At 40.6% G+C, this 20,229-nt stretch overlaps 1 protein-coding gene across 3 annotated transcripts; it reads left to right on the top strand.

Moving 5' to 3' along the window:
• The first annotated feature begins 4,888 nt into the window (after nucleotides 1-4,888).
• Nucleotides 4,889-19,686, top strand: LOC128457572 (serine protease FAM111A). 3 transcript variants are annotated; one of them, XM_053442326.1, is made up of 7 exons: nucleotides 4,889-4,994; nucleotides 5,123-5,224; nucleotides 10,601-10,662; nucleotides 10,755-10,794; nucleotides 11,077-11,159; nucleotides 16,449-16,511; nucleotides 16,935-19,686. In XM_053442326.1, exons 1-7 carry the CDS (start codon nucleotides 4,889-4,891, stop codon nucleotides 18,777-18,779), a joined length of 2,301 nt encoding a protein of 766 aa, XP_053298301.1. In that variant the 3' UTR covers nucleotides 18,780-19,686. The 3 variants fall into 3 exon arrangements, with proteins under 3 accessions (XP_053298301.1, XP_053298303.1, XP_053298302.1); XM_053442328.1 differs by lacking the exons at nucleotides 5,123-5,224; nucleotides 10,601-10,662; nucleotides 10,755-10,794; nucleotides 11,077-11,159 and adding an exon at nucleotides 16,251-16,326 and having other exon boundaries at nucleotides 4,914-4,994; XM_053442327.1 differs by lacking the exons at nucleotides 4,889-4,994; nucleotides 5,123-5,224; nucleotides 10,601-10,662; nucleotides 10,755-10,794; nucleotides 11,077-11,159 and adding exons at nucleotides 15,575-15,699; nucleotides 16,251-16,326.
• Nucleotides 19,687-20,229: the final 543 nt, after the last annotated feature.

Below are 20,229 nucleotides of genomic sequence, written 5' to 3'. Positions count from 1 at the left end.
TCAATCTTTCTTAGGAACCTTCCCATCTGAGTGTCATGACCAGGGCTGTGTCCGAATACTCCATTTGGGTTAGGAACCTTCCCATCTGAGTGAAATGTCCAGGGCTGTGTCCGAATAATCCATCTGGTTTAGGAACCTTCCCATCTGAGTGACATGAGGTATGTAATGAGAGGAGGAGCTGTTGAAAGTCTCATTCGCGGAAGAAGATAGACACGTACACACCTCCGTGATTCAGCACAAAGAACCAGGTGAGACTGTAAGTAGCTGTTTGACGATGAATTATCAGATCTAAAAATACTGTCAAAGTAAAGTTCAGGCCGGATCTAGACTGAATAGATCGAGGGGTGTGAATTAATAAATTTGAAGTAGGAAACTTTTCACACAGTGGACTTAGGGTTGAGAGTTTTTCCAGAATACATCACATTAGGAAATTCTACGGAGTCTTGGTATAATAAGAATAATCGTCGATAGGTGATTATCATGGGTAATGTCCAGTCAACTGGTCATCTTTATTCTGTCCCATTTGAATCTGCAAATCAGGGTTATTTAATTTGACTCAACCGAATTTTCTGATTTCTGAATTGGTTGCTAGACACACGGCTATGTTTGAATAAACTATTCTCTGATTAAAATTGATCTTTATTCGAATTATCCAATATCGATTGATAAGAAGGACAGAGCGATCAACAGGTGGAAAAACAAGTTTTGTTTTTGGGGTCTTCAGAGAACAAGCAAACATTTCTGGGAGTGCACAGTTTGTTTATCTACTAAAGCTAACCAGGCTGTTGAACTTGTTTTTTAACATATTTTAAATGAATGACTCCTGCGTCATTTAAAATAATCCTTTACATTTCAGCGTCGTCCGTTCACTGCTTCCTTACTGGAACTCCTTTCCTGCATGTGTGGCTGTTTGGTGTTTGGGGGCTCTGGAGTGTAGCCAACAAGATGTGAATCACAGTTATCTATTTCATTACAATCTACAATTCCTGTGTAGATATGTGTTAACTTTTATTTTATTATATTCTATATTTCCTTTAACTCATTTATGATGGTAAGTATTTAGATTTGATTACAATTTTGCTTTGTGGCAGAGTGAGAAGTTGATTTGAAATATTCTACGTTATTTTAAATCAATCATTCTTGTTTTCCCTTCCTGTAGATAAGATACTAATTCAGCTGAAAACCACGTGGTAAAAAAATGGAACCTAAGTCGGAACCAATGGACAAAAGTTTTGAGGTACTGATTGTGTCCTGTGTAATGAAAAGCATTACTCTGAAGGAGGCAGCCCCTGAATTGAGACACAGTGTTCTTGCTTTTCGGATGAAAATATTCTCCTGCGATTCACTTAAATAAAGATTATTTTTCATTCCTATAGGAAGAGAAACCACATCCAACCCATTCTTTCAAGTGGACATTTAAAGGGAAGAAACCCACATTATTCTCCTGCAACAGAGCTGGAACTGTTAAGGACTCACTGAAAAGGAACCCACAATTTGAGAGAATAGCTAAAAAGAACCAAGGCAAAGAGCTTGTTCTTGTCAGGAATGGGAAAGCTATTTGTTCACACTTTCCATGCAGCTTAATTAAAGATGAGTGTTTAACTGTCAAATTTATCAAAGCTGTAAACACGCCAGGGGAAAAAGCTGGTGGCTCTGGTCATGTCAGACAAAAGGGCTCATCTGATGAAATTGTGTTGTTTCATGTACGGGTGATGGGGGGGGAGGGTATAAGGTACATCTTGAAGAACCCAGACCTAAAAAACGAGGTTCACGAAATGACCCTTTTCGCGTATAAAGGGGAAACGGTAGAGCAAGCTCTGAGACGAGATTCACGATTTCTGGATATTGTATTCGAAAAGAAATGCATGCTCTCTACTGATGACTTTGTCGTGGACATGTCCAATCTGGTGGATGACCTAGGTGGCAAAACTTACACAATCACAGAGGACGCTGAAGAAAAGCCGGATCCTTCAGAGCAGTCAGTGAATGACAATACCGACACAAGTGGTCACACAGCAGCAGAACCAACCTCAGTGCACAGCTCAGAAACAGTTAGGGGTTACCTCTCTTCACAGTTTGAGAATTTTATAAATGGGGAGAAAACTGTTCCGTTTGGGGATAAGAGCCTTCCTATGACGGAAATCTTGCGTGTGGAGTATGAAAAAAATGCTCAGACATGCAGAGAATGGAAATTAAAGAAGGAACTGATGGGTTTCAGTAATTCGGTTTGTCAGGTTATAATAAACGGGAGGGGAGCAGGAAGTGGCTTTGTCCTATTTGAACGGTCTGTCCTCACAAATGCCCATGTGGTCAAAGATGTTTATAATGACAGTAAAAAGGAGCTTAATGCCGAGGTCATTGTCCATTTCTCTTATGAGAGTCAATATCAGATGGAGAGTGGACAGGATTCAGTTGACGTAGAAGTAGAGGAGGTCGCTTTCTTTGACTACTGTCCTGATGAGATGTATGACTGGGCTTTGTTAAAGCTCAGGGATGGTGTGAACTTGCCTCCTGCTCTGATCAATCATTGTTTACAGTCTAACCAAAGCGATGGTGTTTGCATCATCGGGCACACTGATGGTGGATTGAAAATAATAGATCCATGCTTGAGTATTGCATCTGAAAACCAGGATGTGGATATGAGCAGCCTCATCTATCACGACAAAACTAAATTAATTACTCAGCGTTACTTTGAAAGTGTGGCAGAATCTGTTGAGCCTCACAAAACTTGTTTTAATGAAGGGTTGTCTGGCGCTCCTGTCTTTGATAAGGACTTAAACATTATAGCAATGCATTCAGGCGAGTTGACGTACAGAGAGAACAAAACAGAGACAAGAAAGAGTGTGATAGAGTATGGCTATCCTTTGTTTGACATCGTTAACCACATAGACTTTCGGCAGCAACAATATATCATTTGGTTAGAGCTGCATGAAGACAATGAGTACTGTTAAGAACATGGTTGAGAGCAGAAACCTCAAAGCATTCAAAGCTGTTGTACGCAGACCAGTGGATGACAACAAATAAAAGGAGTTTTTTTAATTCTTCTATTAAAAAGAGGAACATGTCCCAATGGACACTTAATAAATGGACACAGACAAGTACAGTGCGACCTGCTGACAAAAGACAGTCAGTGAACAGAGAGCGAATCTGTTTTCATAGATCAGGACCCTCGAAAGGAATGTCAGGGAGTTGTGGAGGGATCAAACTGATGCTGGTTTAGAATTATAAAGTAACAGTAATCACTTTTTGGATAAAGGGAGCGTTGATTTTTACCCTGATTGCAAATACTTGTTTTTGTTGAAGTTGTATTTTGTTCATGTGAAAAACAAACATGTTTTTAAAAAAATCAACTATCATAATATGAGCTACAAATATCCATCGTCATGTTTTTTTAACTTTGTATCTTTTAGATTTTCGATTAAACCATTTGTTTTTAAATGTAAAGCATTTTGTGTGTATTTGCTGTATTTTGTCGTTCTATATCAAATGAGTCGGTTTCTGTTTTGGAAAGGTCCATTGACCAGATAATTTGAAGGATTGTACCTGGTCCAAACTGGAGGATTCTTTTACTTAATTATTCTGTAAGAAAATGACAATGATAGACGGGTGGGGCTTCAATTATATTCTTTCTTGTGTGAGTTTTGGTCGTCATTTAAAGGGGACATATTATGAAAATTCCACTTTTTTGGGCTTCAACACGTTAATGTGGGTATCTGGCATGTCTACCGTCCCAAAAACTCTGGAAAAAAACAACTCCCGCGATTTGTTGCGGTTCCTCTATGTCAGAAACGAGTGCGTCGAATGGGATTATGACTGAAATAAATGTCATAGTCACACCATGACCATGTAGGGAGTCTCGCTACATGGACTTGGAGCGAACTAACTCTAGCCGGGCTAACGCTAGCGTTAGCTCGCTGCTGCTACCCGTCAGACATTTAAGTGGCCGCATAAACAAGGGACCCCCGGGACACCTCTAAACGTTGACTCAACAGTGTGGAAGGATGCTGCTGCTGCGCTAGTTCAAGCTCCCACTGCTCCCACTGCGGGGCTGCGCTGGGGAGCTGGGGCTCTCGCAGCCAGGCTCACTGGGGGTGAGGGGGGTGGGGCACTCAAAACAGGTCAATCTGTTTTAGACATGGTCAAAAGGTGCTGTTTTAAATGATCCTTGTGGTATTTTGACCAAAATATGTTACAGACATTTCATTAAGACCCCAAGGAGCCATATCAACTCTGGTAAAATGGGCATAATATGTCCCCTTTAAAATTAAGGTATTTTCTTTAATCAGCTATATAAATGTATGAATGAAAGGTCAAAGATCAAAATCTGAGTTAAATAACATAATCTGACCTTTTCTGTCTCAATTGATGTCTGTTGGTGAAACTACACTCGTCCACATCACTGCACACATCTTTTGTATAGATATTAGTGTGTGTTTTGTGTTTTTAACTGGGATATAAATGTAATTATTTCTTTGCTGATTATCATAGTTATTATTTTTCTGCATGGTTATTTCTGTATTTTCTAGTTTTGTGATATTTTAACAATATTTCGGTTGAGGCTTTAAAAACTCAAAAAGTTGAGAGAAATGACCCGGGATGTATTCCAATAGTTAACTTTAATTCGAGTTTTCTGCCTCCCCTGCACTATGTATTATTATTTGTCATTTTTCTGTGTATTCTTTTTGTCCTTGCTGAATAAAACTTTCAAGTGTATTGTTTCTTTTACTGTTCTGTGTAATAGGAAAAGATTCAACAATTTAAAATCAGTATCTAACACTGTCTCATCCACCACAAGCCTGTTCCTAGTTTGTGCTTTTCTGCAGTGACACAGATTGATCAACAGGTGGAGATATTTTGAGAGCTTTGTTCTTTAATTACTATGATCTGAATGACAAGGTATATAATGAGAGGCGGATCTGTGGAAAGTTTCATTCGCGGAAGTCGTTTGACACGTACACACCTCGGTGACTCAGCACAAAGAACCAGGAGAGACTGTAAGTAGCTGTTTTCGATGAATTATCAGATTTAAAAATACTGTCAAAGTAAAGTTCAGGCCGGATCTAGACTCAATAGATCGAGGGGTGTGGATTAATAAATTTGCAGTAGGAAACTTTTCACACAGTGGACTTAGGTTTGAGAGTTTTTCAAGAATACTCACTGCCTGACTCCGCCGTTACTCCGGCCGGTTTTTCCATCTACCGGCAGGACAGGACCTCCGAGTCAGGTAAGAGCAAAGGTGGCGGGGTGAGCTTTATGATTAACTTTCGCTGGGGCTCGGATGTTGTTGTGCTTTCTACACGCTGTTCACCAGACCTGGAGCTGCTAACGATAAAAGTGCGCCCTTTTTACCTTCCCCGTGAATTCCGCTCCGTCATCATCACAGCTGTTTACATTCCACCGCAGGCAGATAAAACGTGTGCGTTAGACGATCTTTACGGAGTTATTAATGGACTTGAGGATGCACACCCTGAGGCAGTCTCTATTGTTGTTGGTGACTTTAATAGGGCTAATATGAGAAAAGTTCTGCCTAAATATCATCAGCATATTAACTTTCCCACTCAGGGTGATCAGATTCTTGACCATTGTTACTCGCTAATTCGGAACAGCTACAAACCCCTCCCCCGCCCCGCTTTCGGGAAGTCGGATCACGCTTCCATTATGCTAGTTCCAACCTACAGACAACGGCTCAAACAGGAAAAACCGGTTTTTCGGGCAGTTCAAAGCTGGAGTGCTGAATCCATTAGCACTCTCCAGGACTGCTTTGAAACAACAGATTGGCAGATGTTCTGTGTTGCAGCTGATGGGGACATTAACGAATACACAGATACTGTGTCTTCATATATCTCCAAATGTATAGATGATGTTGTCCCTAGGGTCAGTGTCAGGACTTTCCCAAACCAATAGCCCTGGGTAAATGGCAATGTCCGTGCTAAGCTCAGAGCACGGTCCTCTGCCCATAAATCTGGTGACCCGGAGGCGTTGAGGAAGTCCAGATATGACCTGCGGAGGGCCATCAGAGAGGGTAAAAGAGACTTCAGGGACAAGCTGGAATCCAACTACCTCAGCTCTGACCCCCGGCACTTGTGGGGTGGCCTGCGACACATCACTGGCTACAAAGGGAGAAGTAGCAGTGATGATCAGCATGCTGCCTCCCTACCTGATGACCTCAACACCTTCTACGCACGGTTTGAGGCAGCCAACATCCTTCCATCCGCGAGACTGGCTGAGGACCGAGACGATGACTGCACTCTGTCTCTGAACGTGGCTGACGTGAGGCGAGAGCTTCAAAGAGTGAAGCCTCGAAAGTCATCTGGGCCCGATGGAGTTCCAGGCCGTGTCCTCAGGGGGTGCGCCGACCAGCTAGCGGAGGTCTTCACCTCCATATTCAACCTCTCCCTACAACTGTCAACAGTCCCCACCTGCTTCAATCAGGCCACCATCATCCCATACCTAAGAAATCAACCATCACCTGATTAAACGACTACCACCCTGTAGCACTGACCTCCACCATCATGAAGTGCTTCGAGCGGCTGGTCAAAACCCACATATGCTCCACCCTTCCTGACACCCTTGACCCCTTCCAGTTTGCATACCGCCCCAACCGATCGACGGACGATGCCATCGCCCTGACAACACACACCACCCTCTCCCACCTGGAAAAGGCCAACACATATGTGAGGATGCTGTTTGTGGACTACAGCTCCGCGTTCAACACAATTGTGCCTGCCAAACTCGTCTCCAAGCTCAGGAGCCTGGGTCTTAAAACCCCCCTGTGTAACTGGATCTTGGACTTCCTGACGAGCAGACCCCAGGTGGTGAGAATCGGTAACAACACCTCCTCCTCACTGACCCTGAGCACCAGGGCCCCTCAGGGCTGCGTGCTCAGTCCCCTTCTGTACTCCCTGTACACACAGGACTGTGTGGTAACACACGGTTCAAACATCATCCTTAAGTTTGCAGACGACACCACCGTCCTGGGTCTCATCTCCAACAACGACGAGACCGCCTACAGAGATGAGGTCAGAGGCTTGGAGACATGGTGCCAAGAGAACAACCTGTCTCTCAACGTTTGCAAGACCAAGGAGATGATCGTGGACTTCAGGAAGCTGCAGAGGGGGGGTCCCGGTCCGATACACATCGATGGAGCTGTAGTGGAGAGAGTCTCCGAGTTCAAGTTCCTCGGTGTGTTCATCACGGATGACCTGACCTGGTCCAAACAAGCGGACTCTGTGGTGAAAACTTCACAAAAGCGTTTATACTTCCTGAGGAGACTCAAGAAGTTTGGCATGGCTGCAAAAACATTAACAAACTTTTACAGGTGCACCATTGAGAGCATCCTCTCAAGCTGCACTACTGCCTGGTTTGGTAACTGCTCCGCTGCTGATCAAAAGGCCCTGCAGAGGCTGGAGAAGACAGCGGAGCGCATCATCGGCTGCCATCTCCCTTCCGTGCAACTCATCTACAACACAAGATGTCTGAGAAAAGCACGGAAGATCATCAAGGACCACAGCCATCCAGGCTGTGGACTTCTCACACTGTTGCCGTCTGGCAGACGTTACCGGTGTTGTGCAATAGTACGTAAAAAGTGTTACCATAGAATGGTGTGCCTTTAGGCACTCAATAAATTTGGTTATCAAAATAAAATGTAAAACATTAATATTTAAAATATTAATATTAAATCATAACTTTAATTGGTTAAAGTTCTCGCGGGGCACCACCCTTCATAGAAGGGAAAAGATAGCCAATTCATTGATTAAGATCAGTCTCATTTAGATCTAGTTCAATTAGAAATCTCAATATTTTACCATTAAAGATTATATAATGAACAATGAAGGTTATGGAGTTCTTAACAGTGTAACGGTTGGCAAGATTCACTTATGCAATATTAATGACAGAACATTTGTGAAAGAAGAACATTTATTATGAACATAATAAAGTATAAAAACACAAATTACTAAACAATCAAACTAACTAACTAGGAGGTGTGTGAGTGTGTGTGTGAATGTAAATTAGCATGCTTTAAAGAATGGTCCCTAAGATAAGAGCCCCCCCCCCCTTCTTCTGAGGTTGCTTTACGGTCGTTGCTTCACGGCTGAGGGGGAAGGTTTAATTAGGTGAGATACTATGCGTGTCTGTGTGGCTGTTAATCAGATAATGATAGTCAGGGACAAAGCCTGTGGCGAGCCTAACTATTAACCTTCATTTAACTTATGCCTACAACGTCACAGCATATATCAAACTTGTAAACACACAGAATTGAGTAAACAGTCTTGCTTAGCATGTATAATTATTAAGCCCAGATTATGTTACCAGTCCGAGGGAAAGGGGAAAAGAAAGTTGCTGTTCAGTTTGCAGTTCTGTGACGTCTCCTGGCTTTGTAGTCGTAGAGTTCTGCATTCGCGATTCTGTCGAGCCGTGTGCTCGGATGCTGGTTGAAGTTTTCCTGCAGGACATTGCGTCGCTACAAGGAGTTTTGTAGAGCTTGAAGGGCGAGGAGATTTCCTTGAGAGGGGTGAGCTGCACCTCTGACCTCCGGTTGTGGGTTGGATAGAGGAGGAAGCTGGATCAGTCAGGCCCCCTTCTTGGCGATGTAGGAGAAGAGAGGCTGGACAGCCTGCTGGCCTTCGAAGGATTGTAGAAAGAGAAAGATCTTTGGGAGACCTCTCCTTATATTGGCCCCGGTGACCTCACGGGTCTTGGACCAGAGTGACCAATAGGAGTTGACCCTGGTGGTTCTTGACACCTTTGTGTGACATTGCCCAGACCCCAGGACATGCAGCATCCTGTTACATCCTCTGGGAGACTGAGTTCCTTGACTTTCTAAGATCAATGGAACCTGTGGCATCTTGGGGGATTGAGTCCACTCCAGCACATGCGGCATGTTTGTTACAAGTTTGACTGTAAGGAGGCCTGTGGTTTGCACAAAAACCATGTCCCAACACTGGAGCATCCGAGCACGGACTACCAGACTCACAAACAGCTTCTACCCCCAGGCCATCAGGCTTCTGAACAATCAACATTGACCCCCTTAAACAGTCACCATGGACATTCTGCTCCCACACTCATACAAATACACTTACTCCACAACATATTTTCATTTTATTTAATATTCCCCACTTCTCCACCCTGTAAACTGCTGCTTCATTTGGACTTTTATCTGCCTATGTAATACCTATATTCATATTATTTAATTTAATTTAATATTACCCAGTCCTTCACCGTGTAAACTGCTACTTCGTTTGACTTTGACTTGACTATGTTATATTTATACATATATTCATATTCATATTATTTAATTTAATACTCCATTCACCCTGTAAACTACTGCTATACTTGAATACATTATATGTTACGATGTGATGTTATATGTTATGTTAGATAGCATTTTTTTTTTCTATCCTCTGAATAGTCACCATGTACATTCTGCTCCCGAATCATACAAATACACTTACTACACATATACTTATCTTATTTAATATTCCCCACTTCTTCACCCTGAAAACTGTTGCTTCATTTGAATTTATTTGACTAGGTTATATGTTATACATATATTCATATTATTTTATTTAATATTCCCCACTCCTTCACCCTGTAAACTGCTGCTTCATTTAACTTTGACTATGTTATATGTTATACATATATTCATATTACTTAAATTAATATTCACCTGACTGTGTTATATGTCATATGTTACAATGTTATGTTATATGTTATGTTACATAGTATGTAATTATTTTTGTCATTTTGTAAAGTCCCCTACTGCGTAGATGTTTGCCTGCCATGTCATAAGAATTTCACTGCTCCGATGACGCTGTCATTGGTGCATGTGACAATAAACTTTGATTTGATTTGATTTGATTAGGAAATTCAGCGAAGTCTTGGTATAATAAGAATAATCATAACAATCTGACCCGGATCTAGAAGTGGGCCGGGGTGGGTAATGTCCAGTCAACTGGTCATCTTTATTCTGTCCCATTTGAATCTGCAATTCACGGTTATATAATTCGACTCAACAGAATTTCCTGATTTCTGAATTGGTTGCTAGACACACGGCTGTGTTTGAATAAACTATTCTCTGATTAAAATTGATCTTTATTCGAATTATCCAATATCGATTGATAACAAGGACAGAGCGATCAACAGGTGGAAAAACAAGTTTTGTTTTTGGTGTCTTCAGAGGACAAGCAAACATTTCTGGGAGTGCACAGTTTGTTTATCTAATAAAGCAAACCAGGCTGTTGAACTTGTTTTTTAACATATTTTAAATGAATGACTCCTGCGTCATTTAAAATAATCCTTTTAATTGCACCGTCATCCGTTCACTGCTTCCTTACTGGAACTCCTTTCCTGCATGTTTGGCTGTTTGGTGGCGCAAGCATACATTTCTTTTAAACATGAGTTTTGCCAACAAGATGTGAATCACAGTTATCTATTTCATTACTATCTACAATTCCTGTGTAGATATGTGTTATAATTTCCTTTTGTTCATTTACGATGGTAAGTATTTATTTAGATTTTGCATTTTGTGGCAGAGTGAGATGATGATTTGAAATATTCTAAGTTAATTGAAATCAATCATTCTTTTTTTCCCTTCCTCTAGATAAGATCCTAATTCAAAAAAGAATGGAACCGAAGTCGGAAACAATGGACAGAAGTATTGAGGTACTGATTGTGTCCTGTGTAATGAAATGTACATCAATTCAGTGTGCGTTTCATCATATAATATTAATAATATTTCTCTCTCTTATTTCAAGAATAAATCAGAAGCCCTGAAAGAGGAAGGGAGTCCATTTGGTAAACCAACCATTTGTTTTTAAATGTAAAGCATTTTGTGTGTATTTGTTGTATTTTGTCGTTCTATATCAAATGCGTTTGTTCCTGTTTTGGAAAGGTCCATTGACCAGATAATTGGAAGGATCTAACTTGATCCAAACTGGGGGATTATTTTTTCTTTAAAAACTCATAAAGCTGAGTTAAATGACCCGGGCTGTGTTCCAATAGTTAACTTTACTTAGAGTTTTCTGCCTCCCCTGCACTATGTATTATTATTTGTAATTTTTCTGTGTATTTTTTTAGTCCTTGCTGAAGATCCTAATTCAGCTGGAAACCAAGTGATAAAAATGGAACCTAAGTCGGAACCAATGGACAGATGTATTGAGGTACTGATTGTTTCCTGTGTAATGAAAAGTACATCAATTCAGTGTGCGGTTCCAAAGTATATATCCTGCAAGATTTTGATTACTGATTTACATAGTCAAAAGTCTTAAGCGTTCGTTTCATCATATTATATTAATAATATTTCTCTCTCTTATCTCAAGAATGAATCAGAAGCCCTGAAAGAGGAAGGGAGTCCATCTGGTAAACCACCTCTTGTTGAAAAGGTTTGTCTTGTAAAATACGCATGTTTTCTTTTTCTGTATCATTTAACGTTTGGTTCAGTCTGTGTTGGTGCTCACTTCCATCTCACTTCAGCCATGTTTTACATGATCAGTCAATAGCTGTGTCTCAAGTCAGGGGAGTGTATCCACTACCTCGTTGAAAAAACAGTACTGCACTGACACACAATGAGTCCTGGGATAGGAGGAATCCATCCGGTGGAGCCTTCATTCCTCAGGGATGGAAGGAAACATTTGCCGGCTGCATTTGAAGGAGACTTTGAAATGAGACGGTCTCGTCGCGCGCCTGTGATGAAACTGCTCCTCTAATGCAGCCTCTGAAGGAGGCAGCCCCTGAATTGAGACACAGTGGTCTTGCTAAAATCTGATAAAAATATTCTCCTGCGATTCACTTAAATATGGATAATTTTTTATTCCTATAGGAAGAGAAGCCACATCCAACCCATTCTTTCACCTGGGCATTGGTGGTACTAAAACACACATATGTCTCCTGCAAAAGAGCCGGATCTGTGGAGGACTCACTGAAAAGGAACCCACGTTTTGAGAGAACAGCAAAAAAGAAAGAAGGCAAAGAGCTTGTTCTCCTCAGGAATGGGAAAGCTATTTGTTCAGACTTTCCATGCAGCTTAATTAAAGATGAGTGTTTAACTGTCAAGTTTATCATAGCTGTAAACAAGCCAGGGGAAACAGCTGTTGGCTCTGCTCATGTCAGATGAAAGGGCTCATCTGATGAAATTGTGTTTCATGTATGGGTGACGGGGGTGAGGGGTGTAAAACGCATCTTGAAGAACCCACACCTTAAAAACGACATCGGTGTTGACGAAATGACCGTTTACGCGTACAAAAGGGAGACGGTAAAGCAAGCTCTGAGACGAGATGCTCGATTTCTTTATAGTGTATTCAAAAAGAAATGCGTGCGCTCTACTGATGGCTTGGTCGTGAACAAGTCCAATCTGGTGGATGACCTAGGTGGCAAAACTTACACAATTATTATGAGATACCTCTTTTCAAAGTTTGAGAATTTAATGAATGGGGAGATAACTGTTCCCTTTCGGGATGGGAATAAGAAACTTCCTAAGACAGAAATCTTGCGTGTCGAGTATGGAAAAAATGCTCAGACGTGCACGGACGTGAAAACGATGAAGAAACTGATGGGTTTCAGTAATTCGGTTTGTCAGGTTAGACTACACGATGGGTCAACAGGGAGTGGCTTTCTCCTATTTGACAGATTTGTCCTCACAAATGCCCAAGTGGTCAAAGACGTTTATAATGAGAGTTTAAAGAAGCTTAGTAATAAGGTCATTGTCCATTTCTCTTATGAGAGTCGGAATCAGACGGAGAGAGAACAGGATTCAGTTGCAGAAGTAGAAGTAGAGGAGGTCGCTGGCTTTGAATACACTAAGGACGTGTATGACTGGGCTTTGTTAAAGCTCAAGGCTGGTGTGAACTTGCCTAATGGTCTGTTAAACAAATGTGGATACGTTAACCAAAGCCATGGTGTTCGCATCATCGGGCACCCTGATGGTGGAGTGAAAAAAATAGAAACATGCTTGAGTATTGCACCTGAAAAACAAAAACAGGTTGTGGAGAGGAGCCGCCTCAAACAGAAAGAAAACACCAAAGAAAACCAGGGTGTGGAGAAAAATAGCGTCAAACTTATAGACAACACTTTATTGATTACTGACCGTTACTTTAAAACGGTGACAAAACAACTTCAGCGTCGCAAAAATGTTCTAACTTACAAAACTTGTTTTAATGAAGGGGCGTCTGGCTCTCCTGTCTTTGATAAGGACTGCAATGTTTTGGCGATGCATTCAGGAGGGTATAAGTTCAGAGACATAAAAACAGATACAACAAAGAGTGTGATCGAGTATGGCTATTCTTTGTTTGACATCATTGAACGCATCAAAATCCAGTTGGTGGGGAAAAAAGAGGCTGACGAGACTTTTATGGAGTTCTTTGAATTCTGTGACAATGAGGAACATGTCCCTATGGACACTTGTTAAATGTACACAGACAAGTACAGTGCGACCTGCTGACAAAAGACAGTCAGTGAACAGAGAGCGAATCTGTTTTTATAGATCAGGACTCTCGTAAGGAAAGGCAGGGAGTTGTGGAGGGATCAAACTGATGCTGGTTTAGAATTATAAAGTAACAGTAATCACTTTTTGGATAAAGGGAGCAGTGATTTTCAGCCTGATCTCAAATACTTGTTTTTGCTGATGTTGTATTTTGTTCATGTGAAAAACAAACATGTTTTTTTCACCTCAACTTTCCTAATATGAGCTACAAATATCCATAGTCATGTTTTTTAACTTTGTGTCTTTTAGAATTTTTGATTTAACCGTTTGTTTTTAAATGTAAAGCATTTTGTGTGTGTTTGCTGTATTTTGTCGTTCTTTATCAAATGAGTCGGTTTCTGTTTTGGAAAGGATCGTACCTGGTCCAAACTGGGGGATTCTTTTACTTAATTATTCTGTAAGAAAATAACAATGATGGACGGGTGGGGCTTCAATTATTTTATTTTTCTAGTATGAGTTTTGGTTGTCATTTAAAATGAAGGTATTTTCTTTAATCAGCTATATAAATGTATGAATGAAAGGTCAAAGATCAAAGTCTGAGTTAAATAACATAATATGACCTTTTCTGTCTCAACTGATGTCTTTTGGTGAAACTACACTCGTCCACATCACTGCACACATCTTTTGTATAGATTTTAGTGTGTGTTTTGTGTTTTTAACTGGGATATAAATGTAATTATTTCTTTGCTGATTATCATGGTTTTTATTTATCTGCATGGTTATTTTTGTTATTTCAAATTTTGTGATATTTTAACAATATTTCGGTTGAGGCTTTAAAAACTAAACAATTTGAATGAAATGACCCGGGCTGTGTTCCAATAGTTAACTTTACTTAGAGTTCTCTGCCTTCCCTGTAATATGTATTATTATTTGGCATTTTTCTGTGTATTTTTTAGTCCTTGCTGAATAAAACTTCCAAGTGTATTGTTTCTTCATTTCCTGTTGTGTGTAAAACGAAAAGATTCAACAATTTAAAATCAGTATCTAACACTGTCTCATCCTCCACGAGCCTGTTCCTAGTTTGTGCTTTTCTGCAGTGACACGGATTGAACAGCAGGTGAAGATATTTTGAAAGATCTGTTCTTTAGTTATTATGATCTGGATGACAAGGTAAATGATGAGAGGAGGATCTGTTGAAAGTTTCACTCTCGGTGTTCCAGTTTAACTGGTGATCATGGCAACTGTTGATATGTTTACTTTACTCCAAATGTTGACGGTCGGCTGCAGATTCGCCATGTTCACAAGGCGCCTGTGTGTGAAGTGCGGTGATCTACTGAAGGTCTCGTAGAGATAAACATCAAACAAAAACCCTTCACGAATTAATATCAGATGACTGCGTGCTTTGTTGGAGCTGCGGAGGTCGAAGGAGTAAATCAAGTTACCTATCTAACTATGACAACTCTGGCAAATTATAAGAGTGATAAATAATAACAATAAAACTATTTATATTTGGTTGTATTTTCATGAGCAATGGTTGTGTGGGGATACAGGCAATTACGGACGCCACGGGAAACCTCATCATTAAAAATAAAGTGGCTTTATGTGTCAGTATCATCTTCAGACATAAAGAGTTAGTTGTGAGGCTAAATATAAATGTGTAAGAAATCCCACTCTGGTTAAATATAAAAACTAACGTAGTGGCACTGCACGTGTTGTGAGTCTCCTCTATGTCTGTTTACATCTTACCTTGTGTTATTGTTCCAGGGACCACGCCCACGTTAACTTGTGACAGTCGCAATTTAACCGTAAACTCCGAAGTATCGTGCACACTTCACACATCTGGACACCGCTGCGCCCGTTTGCTTACCACACGTCTACGACATCATGACAGACTGCTATATAAAGCCACAAGTAGTCCGCGTGCTTACTGTTAGTGTGCGTTTCGTGTGCTCGTTGATATCCTGGTTGGTGTGAAGCACGTATGAACTGCCATGGATCTGCAACAGTCCCTGTAGAGACCATACACTTAAGTCCAGATAACCTCTAAGGTGCCCTGGCAAGATGAACTGAAATCTCGCCTGGGGCTCCAGAGGCGAGATTCGTGCGCCGGACCCTGAGGAGATCACCGCACGGATCTGCGACCGGCTCTGCAACCGACCATCAACATCTGGAATAAAGGAAACATATCACCAGTTGCCCTGATCACCAGTTAAACTGCACCACCGGATGCCGTTAGACACGGAAACGCCTTGGCGATTCAGCACAAGGAACCAGGAGAGACAGTAAGTAGCGGTTTTCGATGAATTAATCAGATTATAAAAATACTGTGAAAGTACAGATCAGGCCCGGATCTAGACTGCTTATATCGGGGGGAGGGGGGGATTAATACATTTTGAGTGGGAAACTTTTCACCCAGTAGATTTTGTTCGAGCAAAAGCTGGAAAAAAGAGTTTCGTTTTCGGTGGTTGCCTTCAGAGGACAAGCTAAGTGTCTGGGAGTGCACAGTTTGTTCATCTGCTAAAGCAAACCAGGCTGCTGAACAATTTTTTTTTAACATGTTTTAAATGAATGACTCCTGAATCATTAAAAATAATTTTTAACATGAGTTTTGCCAACAAGATGTGGATCACAGTTATCTATTTCATTACTATCTACAATTCCTGTGTAGATATGTGTTAACTTTTATTTAATCATATTTTAAAAATTCATTTTGCTCATTTACGTTAGATTTATTCAGATTTGATTCCAGTTTTGCTTTGTGGCAGAGTGAGAAGAGGATTTGAAATATTCTAAGTTATTTGAAATCAATCATTCTTGTTTTGCCTTCCTGTAGATAAGATCCTAATTCAGCTGGAAACCACCTGGTAAAAATGGAACCTAAGTCGGAACCAATGGACAAAAGTTTTGAGGTACTGATTGTGTCCTGTGTAATGAAAAGTACACCAAATTCAAGTTGTTTCAAAAGTATATTTTGAAAGTTATAATATTATAAACATATAATATTAATAATGTTTCTCTCTCTTATCTCAAGAATAAATCAGAAGCCCTGAAAGAGGAAGGGAGTCCATCTGGTAAACCACCTCCTGTTAAAAAGGTTTGTCTTGTAAAATACAAACATGTTTTCTTCTTCTGTATCATTTAAAGTTTGGTTCAGTCTGTGTTGGTGCTCACTTCCATCTCACTCAGCCATGTTTTAGATGATCAGTGAATATCTGTGTCTCAAGTCAGGGGAGTGTATCCACTACCTCTTTGAAAAAACAGTATCGTCACTTACGCACAATGAGTTCTGGGATAGAAAGGATCCATCCGGTGGAGCCTTCATTCCTCAGGGATGGAAGGAAACATTTGCCGGCTGCATTTGAAGGAGACTTTGAAATGAGACGGTCTTGTCGCGCCCCTGTGATGAAACTGCTCCTCTAATGCAGCCTCTGAAGGAAGCAGCCCCTGAATTGAGACACAGTGGTCTTGCTTAAATCAGATGAAAATATTAAATATTGATAATTTTTCATTCCTATAGGACGAGAAGCCACATAGAACCCATTCTTTCAATTGGAAATCAGTGGAACAGAAAACCATATTACTTTCCTGCAACAGCGCCGGAACTGTGGAGGACTCACTGAAAAGGAACCGACCGTTTAAGGGAATAGCAAAAAAGAACCAAGGCAAAGAGCTTGTTCTCCTCAGGAATGGGAAAGCTATTTGTTCACACTTTCCATGCAGCTTAATTAAAGATGAGTGTTTAACTGTCAAGTTTATCAAAGCTGTAAACAAGCCAGGGGAAAAAGCTGGTGGCTCTGCTCATGTCAGACGAAAGGGCTCATCTGATGAAGTTGTGGTGTTTCATGTACGGATGAAGGGGGGGGAGGGTATAAAACGCATCTTGAAGAACCCAGACCTAAAAAAGGATGTTGACGAAATGACAATTTTCGCGTACAAAGGGGAAAAGGTAAAGCAAGCTCTGAGAAGAGATGCACGATTTCTGGATATTGTATTCAAAAAGAAATGCATGCTCTCTACTGATGTCTCGAGCGTGGACATGTCCAATCTGGTGGATGACCTAGGTGGCAAAACTTACACAATCACTGAGGACAAAAATCTACCAGACAGTCAGCCTAGCAGTCTTGAAGAGGATTTAGAACAGTCAGCTGAGTCTCAGAGACCTGAAGCTGAAGAAAACCAGGATCCTTCAGAGCAGTCAGTGAATGACAATACCAACACAAGTGGTCACAAGGTGGCAGAACAAACCCGAGAGCCTATCTCAGAAGAAATGAGGATTCACCTCTCTTCACAGATTGAAAATTTTATGAAACGGAAGAAAACGGTTCCCTTTCTGGATGGGGATAAGAAACTTCTTATGACGAAAATCATGAGTGTCGAGTTTGGAAAAAATGCTCAGACGTGCACAGAAGTGAGAACAATGAAGAAACTGATGGGTTTCAGTAATTCAGTTTGTCAGGTTAGAATAAACGGGAGGCCAGCAGGAAGTGGCTTTCTCCTATTTGACAGGTTTGTCCTCACAAATGCCCATGTGGTCAAAAACGTTTATAATGACAGTAAAAAGGAGCTTAATGCCGAGGTCACTGTCCATTTCTCTTATGAGAGTCTGAATCAGACGGAGAGAGAACAGGATTCGGTTGCTGATGTAGTAGTAGAGGAGGTCGCTGGCTTTGAATACACTGAGAAGGTGTATGACTGGGCTTTGTTAAAGCTCAGGGCTGGTGTGAACTTGCCTCCTGCTCTGTTAAATAAATGTGGATACGTTAACCAAAGCCATGGTGTTTGCATCATCGGGCACCCTGATGGTGGAGTGAAAAGAATAGATCCATGCTTGAGTATTGCACCTGAAAAACGAAACCAGGTTGTGGAGAAGAGCTGGGTCAAAAATCAAGACAACACCAAATTGATTACTGATCGTTTCTTTGAAGGTGTGGCATTATCTGTTATGCGTTGCAAACATTTTCGAACTTACAAAACTTCTTTTTATGAAGGGGCGTCTGGCTCTCCTGTCTTTGATCAGGACTGCAACGTTTTGGCGATGCATTCAGGAGGGTATCTGTACAAAGACGAAAAAACAGATACAACAAAGAGTGTGATCGAGTTCGGCTATCCTACGTCTGACGTCGTTGAACGCATCATTATCCAGTTGGTGGAAAGAGAAAAGTTTGACGTGTTGAAGGGATTCCTCGATTCTAAACAAGAAAACCTCAGCAAGATGAAGAGTAATGTGAAGAAACTGGTTGAGAGCAGAAACCTTGAAACATTCAAAGCTGTTGTACGCAGACCAGTGGCTGACAAGAATATAAAGGAGTTCTTTGAATTCTTCCGTCAAAATGAGGAACCTGTCCCTATGGACACTTGTTAAATGGACACAGACAAGTACAGTGCGACCTGCTGACAAAAGACAATCAGTGACCAGTGAGCGAATCTGTTTTTATAGATCAGGACTCTCGTAAGGAAAGGCAGGGAGTTGTGGAGGAATCAAACTGATGCTGGTTTAGAATTTTAAAGTAACAATAATCACTTTTTGGATAAAGGGAGCAGTGATTTTCAGCCTGATCTCAAATACGTGTTTTTGCTGATGTTGTATTTTGTTCATGTGAAAAACAAACATGTTTTTTTCACCTCAACTTTCCTAATATGAGCTACAAATATCCATAGTCATGTTTTTTAACTTTGTGTCTTTTAGAATTTTTGATTTAACCATTTGTTTTTAAATGTAAAGCATTTTGTGTGCGTTTGCTGTATTTTGTCATTCTATATCAAATGAGTAGTTTTGGAAAGGTCCATTGACCAGATAATTGGAAGGATCATACCTTGTCCAAACTGGGGGATTCTTTTACTTATTAATCTGTAAGAAAATCACAATGATGGAGGGATGGGGCTTCAATTATATTCTTTCTTGTGTGAGTTCTGGTCGTCATTTGAAATAAATGTATTTTCTTTAACAGCTATATAAAAGTATGAATGAAAGGTCAAAGATCTCGTCCACATCACTGCACACATCCCTTGTATAGATATAAGTGGGAGGGGTTGTTTTTAACTGGGATATAAATATTATTATTTCTTTGCTGACTAACATAGTTATTATTTTTCTGCATGGTTATTTTTTGTATTTTCAAATTTGTTGATGTTCCAACAATATTTCGGGTTGAGGCTTTAAAACTAGCCCATTGGGGTTTCTGCCTCTCTTGCACTGTGTAGTATTTGTTTAGATTTTTTTATGTATTCTTTTAATCTTTGCTGAATAAAACATAAAATACCTCTGTGAATTGTTTCTTCAGTTCCTGTTGTCAACAAGTTGAATCTTTGTTCTTTAGTTGTTGTGATCTGAATCCACCACAAGGTTTTCTTACATGTCCACATCCTAGAATAAACCACATTTTGAAAAAATACACAGAAAAAAATTCCACTGAAAGAAGGAGAAGAAAATACTTTACTGAAGTGTACATGGTAAATGGATTTATATTTATATAGTGCTTTTCTAGTCTTGATGACCACTCAAAGCACTTTACACTATAGTTTCACATTCACCCAATCACACACACATTCATACAGTGCATCTATCCCAGCACTTTGTTATTCTATGGGGGCCATTCAGGGTTCAGCATCTTGCCCAAGGACACTTCGGCATGCAGATGGTTCATACTGGGGATCAAACCGCCAACCTTCAGGTTGGAGGACGACCACTCTACCCCTCAGCCACAGCCACCCATTAAGTACAAAGATACTTAACACACCAAATATGGCATTTAACAGTGAACAGAATCAGATCATAAAGCATCGAAGAGAATATTTATACACACTGAAGTACA

Source organism: Pleuronectes platessa, chromosome 15 (assembly GCF_947347685.1).
Source record: "Pleuronectes platessa chromosome 15, fPlePla1.1, whole genome shotgun sequence".
NCBI lineage: Eukaryota > Metazoa > Chordata > Actinopteri > Pleuronectiformes > Pleuronectidae > Pleuronectes > Pleuronectes platessa.
This window is presented reverse-complemented; position numbering and strand designations above follow the sequence as displayed.